We start from the raw sequence: 20,574 nt of genomic DNA, 5'->3' as shown, positions 1-20,574 counted from the left end.
ATAAAATTGTCAACCCAAATAAATGTATGAACATCTCATATTGTATATATAGTAAAGGCTACACAACAAACTGATGAATAACTAGTTTTCAAAACAGAGATTAATAAAAACGGTTCAAATATTTCGAAATGAAAAATTGAAATAAAATATTTAAAAATAAAAAATTATTTAACATAATGAATGCTAATAAAAAACTGTTAACAATATCTCTATTTTTTTAAAGTGAAAACAATTTAAAATTTTGGAATTGACATGAATTTGATACACAATTTGCCTTCGCGGGCCACCTAAGATGACGTGGCCCCCAGGCCTTGACTTTGACACCTGTGCTTTATGGGGACAACACCTGACAATGATGTTCCCTCCCTATCTAGCTATTATATGGCTGGGTTTATGTATCTTGGGTGTACAGTATGAGTGTTGTATGTATCTTGATGGAGCAAAAGACGTAAAAAAGCCATTACAGCCTAAATTGATACATTTGTCCCTCTGGCTAGGGAACTTCCAGGACAAAGACTAAAATAATTAAATTCAGTGGATTTAAAGATATTTGGCTAAAAGCTAATCACGACTCTAGCTTTAGCCTACTATCGTCTACGTGATCAGGTTTTATGAACACAAGTGAAAGGTAACATTGTTTGACACAATATCCGGAAGCAATATGCTGTACCATTTTTTTTTTTTCATGTCAAATGACAATGGTCTCTGTTCTTCCCCTTTGTTCAAAAACATCATCCTGGTACAAGATGCAATATCCGCATTAAACCTGTACTGTAAATACAAAGAGGCACATTTTAATGGTAAACACTTTTTTTTTCCAAATACATGTATACATTTCAGATCAATATGGTGAACAATATGTTGAGCCATTATTAAAAGAACAATAAATAATCTAATAATAATAAAACATTTTTGCACCACAATTGCACAGAGAATTTGAGTATTTTATTTTTAGTTAAGAGGTTGTGTAATAAGTTTGAAATTCAGCGTGCAACCAAATTAAACTGACAGGTCAGGTATACGTGAATACTCCATCCATCCATCCATCCATCCATCCATCCATCCATCCATCCATCCATCCATCCATCCATCCATCCATCCATCCATCCATCCATCCATCCATCCATCCATCCATCCATCCATCCATCCATCCATCCATCCATCCATCCATCCATCCATCCATCCATCCATCCATCCATCCATCCATCCTCCCCTTATCCGGGGTCGGGTTGCGGGGGCCGCAGCTTTAGGAGGGACTCCCAGACTTCCCTCTCCCCAGCCACTTCATCCAGCTCATCCCGGGGGATCCCAAGACGTTCCCAGGCCAGCTGAGAGACATAGTCTCTCCAGTGCATCCTGGGTCGTCCACTGTGTCTCCTACCGAACACACAGACTACAGTATTTGTAGTCTGACAGTAACAGGAAGAAAGGCTCTCACCCAGATACAGAAAGGAAAGAGCGGTTATGATAAGGAGTTATTTATTTGCAATCAACATATCAGGTTTGGATGGAAGAAATCCATCCAGGTACCGGCTCGCGCTGAAGTTGGAGGCAGTCAGGTGCAAGCCAAATGTGTTGCAAACATAAGCAGGCATCATGTCTGTGTTGGTGACGACAGACAGGGAGGAAGAATAGCACCATCTCGAAAGTTACAAAGTATTTTTTTATTCAACTAACTTGATGTAGAGTGTAAAAGTTCTGGCAGCATGAATGCATCCAAGTCTGATGATAACCGATGAACAGCAGCTATTCAGGAGAATCAGAATCAGCTTTATTGGCCAAGTTTGTACATGCCAAACAAGGAATTTGACTCCGGTTTATCTCAGCCTCTGTACAACATTTAAGTGACTAACAACATTCAGGTGACTAACAACATTTAAGTGGCACGAACAGGATATTATTGCCCAGTGATGTCTCTGAGACTCTATGAGTGACGTGAGTTTATCAGAGCGACAGCCTGGGGAAAGAACCTGTGTCTGTGTCTGCTGGTTTTGGTATACAGCGCTCTGTAACGCCGTCCGGAAGGGAGTAGTTCGAACAGACTGTGACCTGGGTGAGAAGGGTCTATAGAGATGTTACTTGCACGTTTCCTGGTCCTGGACAGGTACAAGTCTTGGATAGATGGGAGGTTGGTCCCGATCATCTTTTCCGCAGTCCTGATTGCCGGTTGCAGTCTGTGCTTGTCTTGTTTGGTGGCCGATCCAAACCAGACAGTGATGGAGGTGCAGAGGATAGACTGGATGATGGCAGTGTAGAAGGTCTTCAGTAGCTCCTGTGGCAGGTTGAATTTCCTGAGCTGTCTCAGAAAGTACAGCCTCTGCTGGGCCTTCTTCCGGACAGAGTGGCCGGTCCATTTTAGGTAATTTCAGGTTCACCATAATGCACACGCACGCACGCACGCACGCATGTACGCACACACACACACACACACGCACGCACGCACGCACGCACGCACGCACGCACGCACGCACGCACGCACGCACGCACGCACACACACACACACACACACACACATTAAGAAGGATGGAGGGTGCAGAAGCAGCAGACCTGACAACCTCTACTGACGGCATTGATGGTGCCCTGCACTGGGGGGGGTGACATCATCATCATCATCGTTGATAGCTTTGCTATTGTTCGTCTCTTCAACATGGCGAATCAGTCTATCCAGTTTTTCCTACAGCAGCAGGTGTTAAGTAGACCACTTCCTAAAACAAGGGTAGGCAACCCACTGCTCCAGAGCCACATGAGGCTGCTTCATTGTTCTGCTGTGGCTCTTGTGACTTAAAAAATAAACTCATGGCAAACAGGTCCAAGGCAGGTTTTCGCGGCAGTGTAACAGCTGTAGAATAGTCGTCCAGTAACTGGTAACCGCTGGTCGATTCCCGCTCTACTTGATTGTTGTGTCCTTTGGCAATACACTTCATCCAATTCCCCCCAGTGCCACTCACAATGCTGTATGAATGTTTGGTGGTGGTCGGAAGGGCCACGCTTCTGTCAGCCTGCCCCAAATGTGGCTACTTATGCACCACCGGAGTGTGAATGTGTGTGTGTGACTAATGCATCTACTATCAGGACTTTCAGTATAGGCTTTCAGTATCCTGCTCACTCGAGGGAAGCGGGTCAAGATTTGGCCTATACGCAAATCTACAGTTTCATATACTATGAATATGTATTGTTAGTCATTACTGTGTAACATTATGCATCACTGTTGTACTGAAAATCTGCTGGTATTAATTCAACACTCGCATATTTTGGTTGAAGCGGGTGCACTCAGGGCGGCTCGGTGGCGCACTGGGTAGCACGTCCGCCTCACAGTTAGGAGGGTGCGGGTTCGATTCCACCTCCGGCCCTCCCTGTGCGGAGTTTGCATGTTCTCCCCGAGCCCGCGTGGGTTTTCTCCGGGCACTCCGGTTTCCTCCCACATCCCAAAAACATGCTTGGTAGGCCGATTGATCACTCCAAATTGTCCCTAGGTGTGAGTGCGAGTGCGAATGGTTGTTTGTCTCTGTGTGCCCTGCGATTGGCTGGCAACCGGTTCAGGGTGTCCCCCGCCTACTGCCCGATGACGGCTGGGATAGGCTCCAGCACGCCCGCGACCCCCGTGGGGACTAAGCGGTTCAGAAAATGGATGGATGGACGGGTGCACTCAATTGCAAGGACACTCAGTTGTGTCATTATTACCGCACTGGCAAGATTACATTTTGTAAACAGTTGAGTGCTTACCATTTAACACTTTTTGGTTTATGTTACTTTGAGTAGTGTGGATGCCTGTTGGCCTACGTTGACATGTTGTTGTTTTTTTCTCAAATGGGACTTGATTTTTTTTTTTCAAGACCATCTGAACGACCCGCCGCCCCAATTTAATATGTGGTATTAGATTGGATATGTATTTGATGATTTGCAATGCGACCGCAGTCTGAACGTCTAGGTCAGATATATCCAACTGAAACCTTATCATGACCTCAACCGACTGAAACCTCACCCGATTTGCAAAGTTGTTTTAAGTAACAGTATTTACTTTATATTTTACTTTAATTTAATCCTGCATGAAACATGAAGCATCAAATGGACATTTTTGGTGATAGTAGTCATTAAGCAACGTAGACTGTTGTTAGGGCGACCAAATACAGCTTGGACCAGGGTTTATTGAAGGGAAGGGGGGTAGGAGAACACAGACGCAGGCGGGACAGAGGGTCACGGACAGCAGGCAGGAAACTGGTTCTGACCATGAGCCTACACACGAGACGGGGGGAATGCACAACAGGACAGAAACAACAGGAGCAGAAACAGACAGGAAGTAACAGACAGACAGGGAGAAACACGCAGGCAGGGTTTAAATAAAGGAGTTAACACAAGGGAGCAGGTGACAGTCATTACGGTGATGACGGACGTGGCTGAGGGGAAGTTGCCGGCTGAGTGGCATGTGGCACGGGCACGTGACAACTGTTCATTTATTACGTGCGCCAATAGCATGACATCATCTTTAGTAACATCCATATGAAAGCCTCGCCTCAGTCCCCCAAATATTTTATTTCCACCTGTTCCCAAAGCACTCCTTTGTGGATATCAAAAGATAGGCCTGTGGCACCTCCACACTGGACCACAAACGTAACATTACAAGTGACATCGTCTTTCTTCTGCGCTTGCGAGTCACTGAGGATGCAGATGTTCACACACCAGATGGACTAGGGTCTCATTAAATGTGGAACATGAACACAACCGCAAGCCCGTGCACACACGCACGCACACACACACTGGATTTTATACAAACACACGGACCCACACATACAAATTGGATTTTACACAAAATCCTAATCGAGCATCAAGACCTGTAGTGAATGTAGCCCGATGAAACGGGTCAGACAGAACAACCAAATGTGTCACAGCACTCTTGTTTATTGAAATGAGAGACGGGGAAGTGGATCACTGGAGCTTGTGCAGAGTAGAGGCGTCAACGCTGCGTCAGCAAGGTTGACAGGCGCGAAGCAGGCTCGTGGTCGGGGACGGGCAGGAGATCAGACCTGAAGCAGAGCAAACACAGGGGCAGGTAGGGCATAGGCGGAACTCGTGGTCAAACAACGGGTAATGGGTCAGGCCGGGCAGAAGTCATACACAGGTCGAGCGACAGATAAATGGACAAGGCAACAGCAGTCAATATGTAGTCAACGAGCAGGAACTCACAAAGAGTGATGGGTGTGTGGGGTTTAAGTAGTGGACAAGATGAGCTGGTGGCAGGTAATGAGTGATGATTACTGTGGGCGTGGTTGTGTGCACCATTGAAGAGTACTTGTGGTGTGCAGGGAAATGGAACTAGCCAGGGTGCTGAAGATGTGTAATACCTGAGAAACTTGGCTGGTGTTAAAATTAACATACTGTTTGTTGAATTAACACCATCAGATTCTCAGTGTTTTATCTGTACCAACTTGTAGGACATCTCAATTCTGTCACCATTTCTTCCAAACTAATAAATAAATTCATTTATTGGGGGCGGACGTGCAAATAGATGAGCTGGTGCTGAGCAGTGAATATGCAGAGGACATATTTATATTATAATATGAAAGAGCCAGGTGACTTAACACGCTAACAATTTTACACTGTGATAATGGTGAAACTCACCTCCCTTAGCACAAATGTGTGAGCGTGTGAGTGAGTGTGTGTGTGTGTGTGTGTGTGTGTGTGTGTGTGTGTGTGTGTGTGTGTGTGTGTGTGTGTGTGTGCGCGCGTGCGTGCGTGTCAAGCAATAAAATAGTGTCTATCTGTCATGAAACCACAGCCTTGTCACATGCAGTGCATTAAACAAGACATTAGGATAATCCATAATGCATCATGCTCAAAGGTGCATTAGGGAATCATGACAAACATTTAATTGATGTCAGAGGAGAGAGAGAGAGAGAGAGAGAGAGAGAGAGAGAGAGAGAGAGAGAGAGAGAGAGAGAGAGAACATGCAGGAATACTATTGGCTTTTGACGGGGTGATGAACAAGCATCACTCGAATACGATAGCTTAATCAAACCATTGAGTGGGTCCAGGGAGAGAGAGAAAGTAAACACCGGTTTCTGCGTTGCACGCACGTGGATGTACCGTGACAAGAAAGCAATTCTTATCGTTTCACGTTCCAGATCGTGATGTATGGATTTGGCACTTTATTCTCATTCGATTTCTGCCAGCCGCCCAAAATGTGGCACTACTGGAGACTTTTCGTTGTCCTCAACGTCTTATTTTTCAGTGAACTTAGCTTATCACTGCCACACTGCCCGCCTACCTGCGTTTGCACGCACAACGAAATTTACTGTAACAAGTCGGATAGTAGTAAGCTATCCTCGCTCTTAGTTTTTCAGGACACTGAGAGCTCTGGAAATAGTACATGGAGCATCAGAAACCTTTTCCAGAACATCACTTCCATGTAAGTGTACCAGTCGATGTCTCTTTTAGTCATTGGATTTTACGTTCAGAAGCAGTTATTATTAATAGAAAAAAATGACTCGTTTTTTATTTGAGTTTTAATATGGAAATACCCCATTTCAAAACAGCTTGTTTTTCTCATTTTTTGTCTGGAAAAGAGTAAGTAAAAGACTAGGAGCGGTTTGATTTTTCCAAAACGAAAAAAAATATAGGACGAGAAACATAAAAATATATTAAATATACGTATTTGTTTTGGAAGTTATCACCGGCAGCATTTCTGATCATGACCAGGAGTAGGCTAAAGTGCGGCGTCTTAAGACAAAATAGTGTTCCGTAATGACTATCCATCAACCTTCTAAATTCTACAATTAAGTACACACGTGAAGAAAACACGACAAGAAAACGAATTGTTTCATTATGTGATACAGGTGTACCAGTAATTTTCTAGCCTGGAAAGCCTGACCAATCCTTGTGGGGAGTCTCATTGATGCGCGTCAAAACGCGAGCATGAGCAGAAGGTTGGCCATCTTGGATCGCTAACCACGGCAACGACACAACACCCCCTCCCCAACCCCCACAATAATACTTGCGTATGTTTATTTTGGTTTGTTTTTCCTTTTTTTTCTTTTTCCAGTTTTTGATTATAAATGATCTAATAGTGTAGCAATTTATAGCAGTCATATATGAAAAAATAAAAGAGTAGAACTAGATAAGAGTTCTTATGCCTATTGAACATGTAAACTATGTCAAACTGAAACATTTATTGATGAGCTTTTCTTTCTTTCTTGATTTTTGTAATGTTGATATGTTCAATCATCCAGAAACACACAATTATTTACAAAATTACAGGTGGAATTAGGATTAGTCAAACCTCTACATATGAATTTAATTCGTTCCAAGACCTACTTCGTATGTTAAAATTGTCGTATGTTGGATAAAATATTTTCATAAGAATATATTGTAATTTGTTTAATTCGTTCCACAGCCAAAAACCAACGGTAACTCCTTAATAAATACTGCAGATAATTACACATAGCAATAAAACAAATGCATTATATCAGAGAGATGTAAAAAGAAATAAATTACAAATGAATAATCAATAAGAAGTGAGTTATTTTTTTACTTCTTTCTTTTTAACTTTCATCTTCACCCTCTTCACTTCCACTCAGTTTAGGCTTTCATTTCTTTGCTTCGTTTTCCTTTGACTGTATTCATTTTCACCCAGAAGAATGATGTTGTTCCCCAAATCCAAATGTGAAATGAGCAAACTAATGTTAATTTAAGTTAAAAAAACAAAAACAAATATCGGTTGTACGCTTTTTCCAGTGTAATGATAATTGACTCATACGTTCTGCTTTTTTACAGACACATAGAGAACTGGACTGGTCTGGAGACGTTGAGGGAAAGTCACATGGAACTCTACACTGGCTTGCAGAGACTGTACGTCATGTAATATTTTTCCAAACGAGTGCTGGTCATGGCAAATTCCTTACTGCAAATCTTCGAATATTATCAAAACGCCCACATAGCATTAACAGTGAGCATTCCAGTGGCAGCGTCATACTTTGGTTAGAAAGTTGTAAATAGTAGTCAGTTTTGACACACTTCATACATACAGAAAAATTCTTTGAATAGGGGCAGTGCATGTTAAGATATTCATATACCGTTATTTCTGGACTATAAATTGCACCTAAATATAAACTGCATCAGCTAAAATTAGGGGAAAATCCTGTTTTGATCATATATAAGCCGCACCAGACTATAAACCACGTGTTTTTGTGCTGGGGAAAGTAGTAGGGCTGAGCAGTATATCGGTATTACGAGTTATGTATTTGGGACAGTCCTAAAATATTTTTAGGTGCAGCACAGGGCACTATTTTCTTTAGCATCCTCTTTGGCTCAACCCCACCCCTTGCATTTTTACATAGACTTCTCCGATGCACAACAACGCAACACAACAAACTTTTCGAAAGAAAATGGCGAAAAATGGAGACTGGTAGACATTTTTACAAAATACAGAAACAGGTGGTGGGAGGACAGGTGCTTGAACAGGAGCAAAAAGATGGTCTTCACCCGACTTAGAACTGGGTACACGGGACTTAACAGCACACTGAACAATAGGGAAACATCCCACAGGAAACTGTAGGAGGTGCAATCAGCGAGAAACAGTTGAACATGTCATGATGGAGTGTAAGGGGTACGAGAGTGAGAGAGAACGAAAAGCATCAATGCAAAGAGAAAAGGTTAGCTTTAATCCAGGAAATATATTACAAAATCAAGTAATAGACATATGTATATGGCAATACTTGAGGGAAGCAGGGTTAGAGAAGAGGATTTTTTTTTGCTTTGTTGTTTTTTTTGTTTTTTTGTTTGTTTATCTGACAATCGAATGATCGACACTCAAATGCACCTTAGAGTTGGATGCCAACCGTCAATCAAATCCACAAGAAGTAGTAGGCAGCTACGCTACCGGGTGATAGAGAGGAAGAGCTATTTAAAAAGAAAAAAAACCCAATGGCTCTAATATTTGGAGGTATTTTGGATTTCGGATTGTAGATGAAGACCAACAAAATGTTATTTGCAAAACATGCCACAAGCAAATTTCTTCAAATGTTAAAGCACTTCGAACCTCTTCCAACATCTGCAGCAGAACCACAAACTGCTGTATGAAGAGAGTATAAGACTTTGTGGTGTTTATGGCAAACTTTGGCTGCCTCATCAGTATTGTCTGAGTAAGTAAGCATATATAGTCTTATTTTTGTACACAATTCTTTTGATATAAAACACATGTAGTCAATCTAAATTTGTTATGGGTTATTCATTTTATTTTCACATGCTGCCTAAATGTGAATCTTTATATTTCAGCCCGGTACTACATACATTTTCTTTCCTTTACATTCATAACTATATCTGTTTCTATTTCATACAGCTGTAGAAACAGCTGTTGGTCTGTTTCCAGCCAGGGTCAGTCTGTTTTGTTTAGATTTTTGTTATTTGCGCAGCTCTTTATTTAAATCAGTTTCATTTACTACCATGAAGCTGTAGGCCCATGTTTGTCAAAGTAAGCCTGTTCTAGTTTACATTTGTTATCTACACAGCTCTAATTTTTAAAATATAAGCTATTTTTATTATAGATTTACTAAATGTTTAAATACTATTGTACTCCTCTTCATATTTCTGTTATTTGCACAGCTGTGCTTTGTTGAGCAGAAAGTGTAACATGTGGTGTACCTGGATATCAGTTTTGGTCCATATCTCCCAGCCCTAGAAAGTAGTGCCGTACAACAGCGGTCCTTAACCTTTTTACTAGTGAGTATCTAAATGTATTTGACAGGGAAGTCTTTGCAAGATAGTCTGATGCAGACCCCAGAGAGCTCTCGAGAGCAAGGCTTTTGTTTTCTCCTCATGCTTCTTTAAATAAAATGTCCTATTTTCTATTACCTGTCTTGCCAAAACAAATCCTCTTACAAAATCATAAAAATCATGAAAATTCCATGGATTAGCCACACCGGACTTCAAGCGTAGTAACTAAAGCAGTCATGGGCAAACTGCGGCCCGCAGGCCACATCCGGCCCATGGGGCCGTTTAATCCGGCCCGCCAACCCTGAATAAATTGTATTAAACATTTTTTTGGGTCATTTTGCCTGCAATGCCTGCGTTTCCCCAGTAGATGGGGAACCGGTCGCCTGCGCATATACTACCGGAAGTCGTGTCAGAAAGCTCGGTGCACACTGACAAGTGCCTGTACGTACTCAGGAGACGGACACGGCACACTATGTCTATCGGAGCGGAAATTAGAGCTGTGACATCAGGATTCTTGTAATTCGCGCACTGAGCTTTCAGATACAGTTTTACGCTAAAGCCACCCACAAACCTTCCCCTGGAATCCTTCCATCAAAATGAGTGGGCCAAGGAAAAGCAAGGTGGACACTGAGTGCCGAGTGTTTAAAAAAGAGTGGACAATTTGGCTTGACCTACGCGACGTGACGTTCAGCCACATGAACATCAACATCAACCAGTCACAGATCTAGGTAAACGGACCAACACCTCGGATCTCTCCTAAGAATTGCCACAACAAATTTTACTTACTAAATTTTACTACCGGAAGCCGTGTCAGAAAGCTCTGTGCACACTCACAACTGCGTGTACATATTCAGTAGTACGGACACAGCGCACTCGCGCTCTATTTCTATCAGTGCCGAATTTAGAGCGTGGGCTGTGACGTCAGCATTCTTGTAATTCGCGCGCTGAGCTTTCAGATGCAGTTTTACGCTAAAGCCACCCACAAACCAGCTCAGTGACCTAGTGGTAGAGTGTCCGACCTGAGACTGGAAGGTTGTGGGTTCAAACCCCGGCCGGGTCATACCAAAGACTATAAAAATGGGACCCATTGCCTCCCTGCTTGGCACTCAGTATTAAGGGTTGGAATTGGGGGGTTAGATCACCAAATGATTCCCGAACGCGGCACCGCTGCTGCTCACTGCTCCACTCTCCCCCAGGGGATGGATCAAAATCACACGGGGATGGGTTAAATGCAGAGGACAAATTTCACCACACCCAGATGTGTGTGTGTGACGATCATTGGGACTTCAACTTTAACTTAACTCAGAATGTACGGTACCCCTTGGATATACGTACATATCTATACATTTCCTTGCAAGTAAACTTTATTTAGAAGGGCTGTAAAGCAAAGCCTAATGATAGTGGTTGTGACGGCAATAAGTGCAAGACAAGCAATGATAGTGGTCGTGCATGGTAAGAAATCTCCATGGAAATGAAGGTTGTCATTACTGTGCTGTATAAGAATTTCATTGTTTTTATTTTTATATTTTATATTTATATTTTATATTATATTTATACAGTATACATTTAAAGAGTAAATACTGTATGCAATTTTATTTACCGTATTTTTCGGACTAAAAGTCGCTCCGGAATATAGGTCGCATTAGCCATAAAATGCACAATAACGTGAAAAAAAACATTTATAAGTCGCTCCGGAGTATAAGTCACATTTTGGGGGACATTTATTCGACAAAATGCAACACCAAGAACAGACATGAACGAGCAACAATAGGCTAAATGATAGGTAAGCTAACGTGACATAAACACAAACGAAGAGCTGAGAACAGGCCTGACGTAACATTCAGAATTATTCAAATAACTATTACATAAAAAACACGTTTATAAAACCATCTGTGTCACTCCAATTCATTAAATCCATCGATCGTCCTTTATGTCAACAATGGGTGGGCGGCGCTTGCACTTCAAAATATTCCACAGGCCCATATAACGAGATATAAATTATATATCAAATAAATATTATATAAGCAATATTATCAAACCATCTGTGTCACTCCAAATCATTAAATCCATCGATCAAATTCCTCGTCCTTTGTCATCAAGGACAACAAGTGCGCCCTGACGTCAGCCTCGTCGTTATTCCACAGATCTAGTATATAACTATATTGTAGCGTTAACAAAGTACAAGGAAAGACGTGGGTTTGGTAAACGGCTCTTTATTTAACAAAACAAGTGTTCAACGAGTCAACAACTACTGAACTGTAGCAATAAAACCATATACAAGTTGCGAAACGTAATAAAATATATTAAATAACTATAACATAAATAGTTCACCTCATAACGGCCCCAAGCACCGGCATTGACTTCCAGGCGTGTGGCGGCGTGGACTTCCATCCCCGGAGGTGGCACTTCCAGCCACGGAGGTGGAAAGGAGCTACATAGAATAGGACCGGGCGTGCGTAAAAGCCATGTCCGAGCCCCATCCACCGTCCCTGGACAGCCACCCGGCCGAGCGCCGGCCCCTGACTTCCATCCACGGAGGTGAAAGAGAGCTCCGTAGAGTAGGACCGGGGGTGCGTAAAAGCCATGTCCGAGCCCCATCCACCGTCTCCGGACATCCACCTGGCCGAGCGCTGGCCCCTGACTTCCATCCACGGAGGTGAAAGAGAGCTCCGTAGAGTAGGACGGGGCGTGCGTAAAAGCCCTAATAGTTTTTCAAACTTTCTGTGTGACTCCAAATCATTAAATCCTTCACTCTTCGTCCTCCGTGTCACTTACAAACAAAGCCGCTAATGATGTCGATAGTACGTGGGGCCCTTCGTCATCCCGTGATCGAATCATTGTCCTTTATGTAAATAACCGCCGCGCCACGCTGCACTACTGACGTCACTTGAAATTCAAATTACAGTAATCGCTTGCTACCTCGCGGTTCGTTTATCGCGATTTCACTTTTTTTTTTTTAATTTTGAAAATTTTTGAAAAAATTCACATATAAGTCGCTCCTCAGTATAAGTCGCCCCCCACACCCATCCATCCATCCATCCATCCTCTTCCGCTTATCCGGGGTCGGGTCGCGGGGGCAGCAGCTTTAGGAGGGACTCCCAGACTTCCCTCTCCCCAGCCACTTCATCCAGCTCATCCCGGGGGATCCCAAGCCGTTCCCAGGCCAGCTGAGAGACATAGTCCTGGGTCGTCCCCGGGGTCTCCTACCGGTGGGACATGCCCGGAACACCTCCCCAGGGAGGCGTCCAGGAGGCATCCTGATAAGATGCCCGAGCCACCTCATCTGGCTCCTCTCAACGTGGAGGAGTAGCGACTCTACTCCGAGTCTCTCCCGGATGACCGAGCTTCTCACCCTATCTCTAAGGGAGAGCCCGGACATCCTGCGGAGAAAACTCATTTCGGCCGCTTGTATCCGAGATCTCGTTCTTTCGGTCACGACCCATAGCTCGTGACCATAGGTGAGGGTAGGAGCGTAAATCGACCGGTAAATTGAGAGCTTTGCCTTTTGGCTCAGCTCTCTCTTCACCACAACGGACCGGTACAGGGTCCGCATTACTGCCGACGCTGCACCGATCCGCCTGTCGATCTCACGCTCCATCCTCCCCTCACTCGTGAACAAGACTCCAAGATACTTGAACTCCTCCACTTGGGGCAGGATCTCATCCCCGATCCGGAGAGGGCATTCCACCCTTTTCCGATCGAGGACCATGGACTCGGATTTGAAGGTGCTGACCCTCATCCCGACCGCTTCACACTCGGCTGCGAACCGTTCCAGCGAGAGCTGGAGATCACGGCCTGAAGAAGCCAACAGCACCACGTCATCTGCAAAAAGCAGAGACGCAATGCTGAGGTCCCCAAACCGGACCCCCTCAACGCCTCGGCTGCGCCTAGAAATTCTGTCCATAAAAATTATGAACAGAATCGGTGACAAAGGGCAGCCTTGGCGGAGTCCAATCCTCACTGGGAACGAATCCAACTTACTGCCGGAAATGCGGACCAGACTCTGGCATCGGTGATACAGGGACCGAACCGCCCTTATCAGTTGGCTCGGCACCCCGTACTCCCGAAGCACCCTCCACAGAACCTCCCGAGGGACACGGTCGAACGCCTTCTCCAAGTCCACAAAACACATGTGGACTGGTTGGGCGAACTCCCATGCACCCTCGAGGATCCTGCCGAGGGTGTAGAGCTGGTCCACTGTTCCATGGCCAGGACGAAAGCCACACTGCTCCTCCTGAATCCGAGGTTCGACCTCCCGACGGACCCTCCTCTCCAGCACCCCTGAATAGACCTTACCAGGGAGGCTGAGGAGTGTGATTCCCCTGTAATTGGAACACACCCTCCGGTCCCCCTTCTTAAAGAGGGGAACCACCACTCCAGTCTGCCAATCCAGAGGCACTGTCCCCGATGTCCACGCAACGTTGTAGAGGCGTGTCAGCCATGACAGCCCCACAACATCCAGAGCCTTTAAGAACTCCGGGCGGATCTCATCCACCCCAGGGGCCTTGCCACCGAGGAGTTTTTTAACTACCTCAGTGACTTCGACCCCAGAGATTGGAGAATCCGCCTCAGAGTCTCCAGGCCCTGCTTCCTCAATGGAAGGCGTGTAGGTGGAATTGAGGAGGTCTTCGAAGTATTCTCCCCACCGACTCACGACGTCCCGAGTCGAGGTCAGCAGCACGCCATCCCCACTGTAAACAGTGTTGACGTTGCACTGTTTCCCCCTCCTGAGACGCCGGATGGTGGACCAGAATTTCCTCGAAGCCGTCCGAAAGTCATTCTCCATGGCCTCACCAAACTCCTCCCACGCCCGGGTTTTTGCCTCAGCAACCGCCGAAGCCGCGTTCCGCTTGGCCATCCGGTACCTGTCAGCTGCCTCCGGAGTCCCGCAGGCCAAAACGGCCCGATAGGACTCCTTCTTCAGCTTGACGGCACCCCTTACCGCCGGTGTCCACCAGCGGGTTCGGGGATTGCCGCCACGACAGGCACCAACGACCTTACGGCCACAGCTCCGGTCGGCCGCCTCAACAATGGAGGCGCGGAACATGGTCCACTCAGACTCAATGTCCCTCGCCTCCCCCGGGACGTGGGAAAAGCTCTGCCGGAGGTGGGAGTTGAAGCTCTTCCTGACAGGAGATTCTGCCAGACGTTCCCAGCAGACCCTCACAGAGCGTTTGGATCTGCCAGGTTGGACCGGCATCTTCCCCCACCATCGGAGCCAACCCACCACCAGGTGGTGATCAGTTGACAGCTCCGCCCCTCTCTTCACCCGAGTGTCCAAAACATGCGGCCGCAAATCCGATGACACGACTACAAAGTCGATCATCGAACTGCGGCCTAGGGTGTCCTGGTGCCAAGTGCACACATGAACACCTTTATGTTTGAACATGGTGTTCATTATTGAAAATCCGTGTCGAACACAGAAGTCCAACAATAGAACACCGCTCGGGTTCAGATCGGGGGGGGCGTTCCTCCCAATCACGCCCTTCCAGGTCTCACTGTCATTGCCCACGTGAGCATTGAAGTCACCCAGTAGAACGATGGAGTCCCCAGAAGGAGCGCTCTCCAGCACTTCCTCCAGGGACCCCAAGAAGGGTGGGTACTCTGAGCTGCCGTTTAGTGCATAGACACAAACAACAGTCAGGACCCGTCCCCCCACCCGAAGGCGGAGGGAGGCTACCCTCTCGTTCACCGGGGTGAACCCCAATGTGCAGGCGCCCAGCCGGGGGGCAATAAGTATACCCACACCTGCTCGACGCCTCTCACCGTGGGCAACTCCAGAGTGGAAGAGAGTCCAGCCCCTCTCGAGAGGGCTTGTACCGGAACACAAACTGTGCGTGGAGGCTATTCCGACTATATCTAGTCGGAATCTTTCTGCCTCGCACACCAGCTCGGGCTCCTTTCCAGCCAGAGAGGTGACATTCCATGTCCCAAGAGCCAGCTTCTGCAGCCGGGGATCAGACCGCCAAGGTCCCTGCCTTTGGCTGCCGCCCAGCTCACATTGCACCCGACCCTTTCGGCCCCTCCCACAGGTGGTGAGCCCATGGGAAGGGGGACCCACGTTTCCATTTCGGGCTATGCCCGGCCGGGCCTCATGGGCGAAGGCCACCAGACGCTCGCCTTCGAGCCCCGCCTCCAGGCCTGGCTCCAGAGGGAGGCCCCGGTGACCCGCGTCCGGGCGAGGGAAAACAAAGTCCATTTGGCCCCCCACACCCAAACTATGAAAAAAAACGCGATTTATAGTCCGAAAATTACGGTAATATTTATTTTTAACTCTTTAGATTTTCTTATTAATAAAAATTCATTTTCAAAGAAAATACCATATTTACAGGACTATAAGACGCACCAGATTATAAAGTGCACCAGCTAAAATTAGGGGAAAATATACATATATATATATATATATATGGACTATAAGACGCACCAGATTATAAAGTGCACCAGCTAAAATTAGGGGAAAATATACACATATATATATATATATATATATATATATATATATATATATATATATATATATATATATATATATATATATAATATACATATGTATATATATACATATATATATATATATTATATATATATATATATATATATATATATGTGTGTGTGTTTATGACACAGGGCATGTGATGCGTCAGTGCAGTAGTGTTGGAGTAGTTGGCCTGTAGTTTGTGCATGCTGCATGCTGCCTCTGCTTGCCACTTTTCTGCTTTCAGCTACTGCCACCGGCTAGCCCTCTGTTTCCGGGGGTGAAAAGAGGAGCCGAGTGCATAAGCCTCCTCAGCCGGTACACAGCCTCTCCATTGCCAAGACTTGCACACGCCTCCTCGTGGCCACACACGGTAACTGGCACCTTGCGGTCCCAGGCTAAGTTGTGCAGGATCTCGGAGCGGCAGTGGGCCCCAGAGATGTGGCATGTAGGCCCACCGGTGTGTGGACATGCCCTACTGCCCATCAACCACTGTCCCGGCTGTGGGTAAACAGCTCCAGCTTTGGGTAAATAGTGAAGACCTCAACGGTGGACCAGGTGGAGGATGATGGCTGACCTAAGGGATGGCGTCACAACGGCTGGGAAGGCGGATGAAGGCTGCAGCAGAAAAGGGTCACCAGTTGTCTTGGTCTCCTTGCCACTGGACTCTGACCCTGATCTGTCAAGAACAGTATGGTGACTGTCTGTGCACCAGTCTCCCCACTCTAAACAAAGTTACGCACAGGCGTCTTTTTCAGGGAATCCACCTTACATCCCGGATTAAAGTCCTGTGGCTACCGGTAAGTGGCAACAGGGGCAGGATTGTGAAGTCTGGAAGCCCCTAGTCACAAGTTGGCACATCAGGCGGTGGATGTTAGATGATCGTTGGGCTCTTGGACCGAGGCAAAAGAGCTCTTCGGTAGCTGCATCCACGACTGAGCAGCCCTTTTTAGGATCCACTCTGCTCACCCCTGTGGGGGAAGGGGCTAGAAAAGGTGCCCTAAACATAGCGTGCCTCAAACCTCCCGACTGGATTACCGCGTTCAGAGGGATCACCAATATGCGGTCAAAAACACAGAAACATGAATTTTGGAGCGTGGATTGTGCGCACACTAATGGACAGTGTAACCAGTGATAGGCCGGAGAGGAGAACCGCCATCATTGCCAGGGAACTGAGAAGATGCTGGATTGACATAGCTGCTCTTTCAGAAACCCGACGGGCAGAGGAAGGTCATCTGAAGGAGGAAAAGGGTAGATACACTTTCTTCTGGAAAGGAAAGGCCGCAGATGAGCCTAGGATCCATGGGGTTGGTTTTGCCATCAAGAACCAACTGATCAGTCAGCTCTCTGAACTCCCTGTGGGAATCAGTGAGCGCCTGATGACACTCCATCAGGTGCTGGCCAACAACCAGACGGCAACAGTTCTTAGTGCTTATGCACCTACCCTCATTTCCGATGAGGACAAAAAAGAGGCCTTCTATGCCTGTCTGGATGAGGTATTGTCAAAAATCCCCAAGGAGGACAAGATTATTATTATATTGGGAGATTTCAATGCCAGAGTGGGCCGTGACCACCACCTCTGGAAGGGCACCATTGGAAAGGAAGGCATTGGAAACATCAACTCCAACGGGGTTTTGCTTCTTAGCAAATGTGCTCAATACGACCTTATCATCACCAATACCATCTTTCGCCAGAAGAACAAACTCAAGGGCTCATGGAAACACCCTCGCTCTAAACAATGGCATCTTATTGACCATGTCATAGTCAGAGCCAGGGATCAGCGCGACGTGAGCATCACAAAAGCCATGATGGATTCAGAGGCCTGCTGGACAGATCACCGCCTGATACGATCCACGATGTCCATCAGACTCAAGAGGAAGAGGGGACTGCAAAAGAAGCTGAGCCGGCAAAGACTAAACCTTGAGACCCTGAATAAAACTGCCGCCCTGTAGCTGTTTCAGGCCTCTCTTGGAGAAAGCCTCAATCAGGAATACCCTGAGGACATTGAAGAACACTGGAGCCTGCTCAAGTCCTCCATCCTCGACACCTGCAGTGCCACTCTCGGGTACAAGGCCAGAAAGCATCAGGACTGGTTTGATGAGAACGACACAGAGATAGAACTCCAAGAAAAGGGAAACCTTTCGTGTCTGGCAAAATGACATCACCTGCACAGCAAAGAGACAGGCTCACTCCAGAGCCGGGTGAGACAGATTAAAAACTCCTGGTGGAGAGAAAGTGCACTGGAAATCCAGAGTTTGGCAGACTCTGGTGACACCAGAGGGTTTTTCAGTGCTACCAAGGCTGTCTACGGCCCAAGCCATCGCGGCCAAAAACCTCTGTGCTCTAAAGACGGGCAGGAGCTGTTGAAGGACAATGAGACAAACAATCGGTGGAGAGAGCACTTTCAGGAACTCCTCAACCGTGACAGCACAACTCAGTCAGATTTCCTCAGTCACATCCCTCAGAGTCCCATCAGGGAAGACATGGGTGAACCTCCCACTTTAGCAGAGGTCCAAGACGCCATCAGGAGCCTGAAGAACTACAAGGCCTCTGGGCCAGATGGTATCCCAGCTGAGGTCCTAAAGGAAGGTGGACTAGAGCTCCAGCGCCACCTCCATTCCCTCTTTCTGAAGGTCTGGGAAAAAGAATTACTCCCCTCGGAGCACAGGGATGCTCTGATAGTGACCATTTTCAAGAAAGGGGACAAAGCGGAATGTGGAAACTATAGGGGCATCTCGCTCCTTTCAACAGTTGGCAAAGTACTTGCTCGTGTTCTTGCCAACCGCCTACTGCCACTGTCTGAGAAAGTTCTCCCAGAATCGCAGTGTGGTTTTCGCCCAGCTAGAGGCACTGCAGACATGATTTTTACAGCACGCCAACTCCAGGAGAAATGCCGTGAGCATAAACAGCCTTTGTTCATGGCTTTCATAGACCTGACAAAGGCCTTTGACTCGGTGGATCGCCAGGCCCTATGAAGCATCCTTCTGAGGTATGGTTGCCCGGATAAATACGTCAGAATACTGCGTTTATTACATGACGGAATGACAGCCACAGTGCTCAACAACAGCTCCTTGACTGAGCCTTTCACTGTAGAGACAGGGGTCAAACAGGGATGCATCATTGCACCCACCCTGTTCTCTGTCTTCATTGCCGCCATACTCCACCTCATCAACGAAGAACTACCACACGGAATCCCAATTTGGTACAGAACTGATGGCAGGCTCTTCAACCTTAACAGGTTCAAAGCTAAAACCAAGATCAGAACCACCACGGTTGTGGAGCTCCAGTATGCAGACGATAATGCCATTGCAGCACACTCTGCAGAAGACCTCCAGGGCATCCTGAACTCCTTCGCTAAGGCATAGAGAGCCCTGGGTCTGACCGTGAACACCAAGAAGACCCAGGTGCTACATCAACCCCCACCCAACCAGCCATCTACTCCGCCCATCATAAATGTGGACAACACTGCACTTGAATATGTTCACCACTTCCCCTACCTCGGCTGCCTTCTCTACTCCAAAGCGGACCTTGACTCTGAGGTCAACCATCGCCTGAGCTGTGCCAGTGGAGCGTATGCCAGACTCCGGAAAAGAGTCTTTGAAGACAGAGACCTCCGGGCTGACACCAAGCTCCTGGTTTACAAAGCTGTGGTTCTCCCCACCTTACTTTATGGGGCAGAATCATGGACAACCTACAGCAGGCACCTAAGAGCTCTTGAACAACACCACCAGAGAACCTTGAGGAAAATACTCAGGATCAAATGGGAGTACAGACGCACAAACATCAGCGTTCTGGAGGAAGCCAGGAAGCCGAGCATCACCACTTTAATAATGCAGCACCAACTCCGATGGACAGGACATCTCATCCGCATGGCTGACACCCACCTCCCCAAACAGATGTTATACTCCCAGCTGGAGAGAGGTCCGCGAGCCCCGGGCAGGCAAAAGAAACGTTTTAAGGACATTAAAGGCGCTCGGACTGCTACGTCCTGAAACGTCGCCGACCTCGCCCGCTATTCCTCCCCCGGTTGGGAGCCGTCGGAAACGGTGTGCGAGGAGGCAGAAGAGGTGCAAGCGCGGAGGCGTCCGGGCCAGGCTGGCGGCCAACCCAGCGCGCCCGACGGTGCCCTCCATTCTTCTGGCGAATGTTCGATCGCTGGACAACAAAATGGATTACGTTCGCCTGCTGAGGTCTACGAACCGGACGGTGCGGAACTGCTGTGTGCTCGTGTTCACCGAGACCTGGTTGACTGACAACATTCCGGACTCTGCCGTGCATCTGGAGCGGCTAGCGTGCTATCGGGCGGACCGTGCCATTGTACGAGGGGGAAAGTCGCGAGGAGGTGGAATATGCGTCTACTTCCACTTCCACTTCCACTTCCAATCCCTTAGACC

At 46.8% G+C, this 20,574-nt stretch overlaps 1 protein-coding gene across 3 annotated transcripts in view; it reads left to right on the top strand.

Moving 5' to 3' along the window:
- LOC137840388 (kelch-like protein 25) overlaps positions 1-20,574 on the top strand; it is a 197,326-nt gene that overhangs the window by 49,159 nt on the left and 127,593 nt on the right. The window contains exons 1-2 of one of the 3 annotated variants that reach the window (XM_068651172.1): positions 6,016-6,403; positions 7,768-7,842. The exons of 1 other annotated variant lie outside the window; for it this stretch is intronic. In XM_068651172.1, the coding sequence (XP_068507273.1) occupies positions 6,365-6,403; positions 7,768-7,842 (114 nt within the window). In that variant the 5' untranslated portion in view covers positions 6,016-6,364. Of the gene's footprint in view, positions 1-6,015; positions 6,404-7,767; positions 7,843-20,574 lie in introns of those variants that run through there. One more of the 3 variants, XR_011087008.1, reaches the window with a different exon arrangement.

This window comes from Syngnathus scovelli, chromosome 6 (assembly GCF_024217435.2).
Source record: "Syngnathus scovelli strain Florida chromosome 6, RoL_Ssco_1.2, whole genome shotgun sequence".
Taxonomy (NCBI): Eukaryota; Metazoa; Chordata; class Actinopteri; order Syngnathiformes; family Syngnathidae; genus Syngnathus; species Syngnathus scovelli.
Note: the sequence above shows the minus strand (reverse complement) of the source record. Positions and strands in the feature narration are given on the sequence as shown.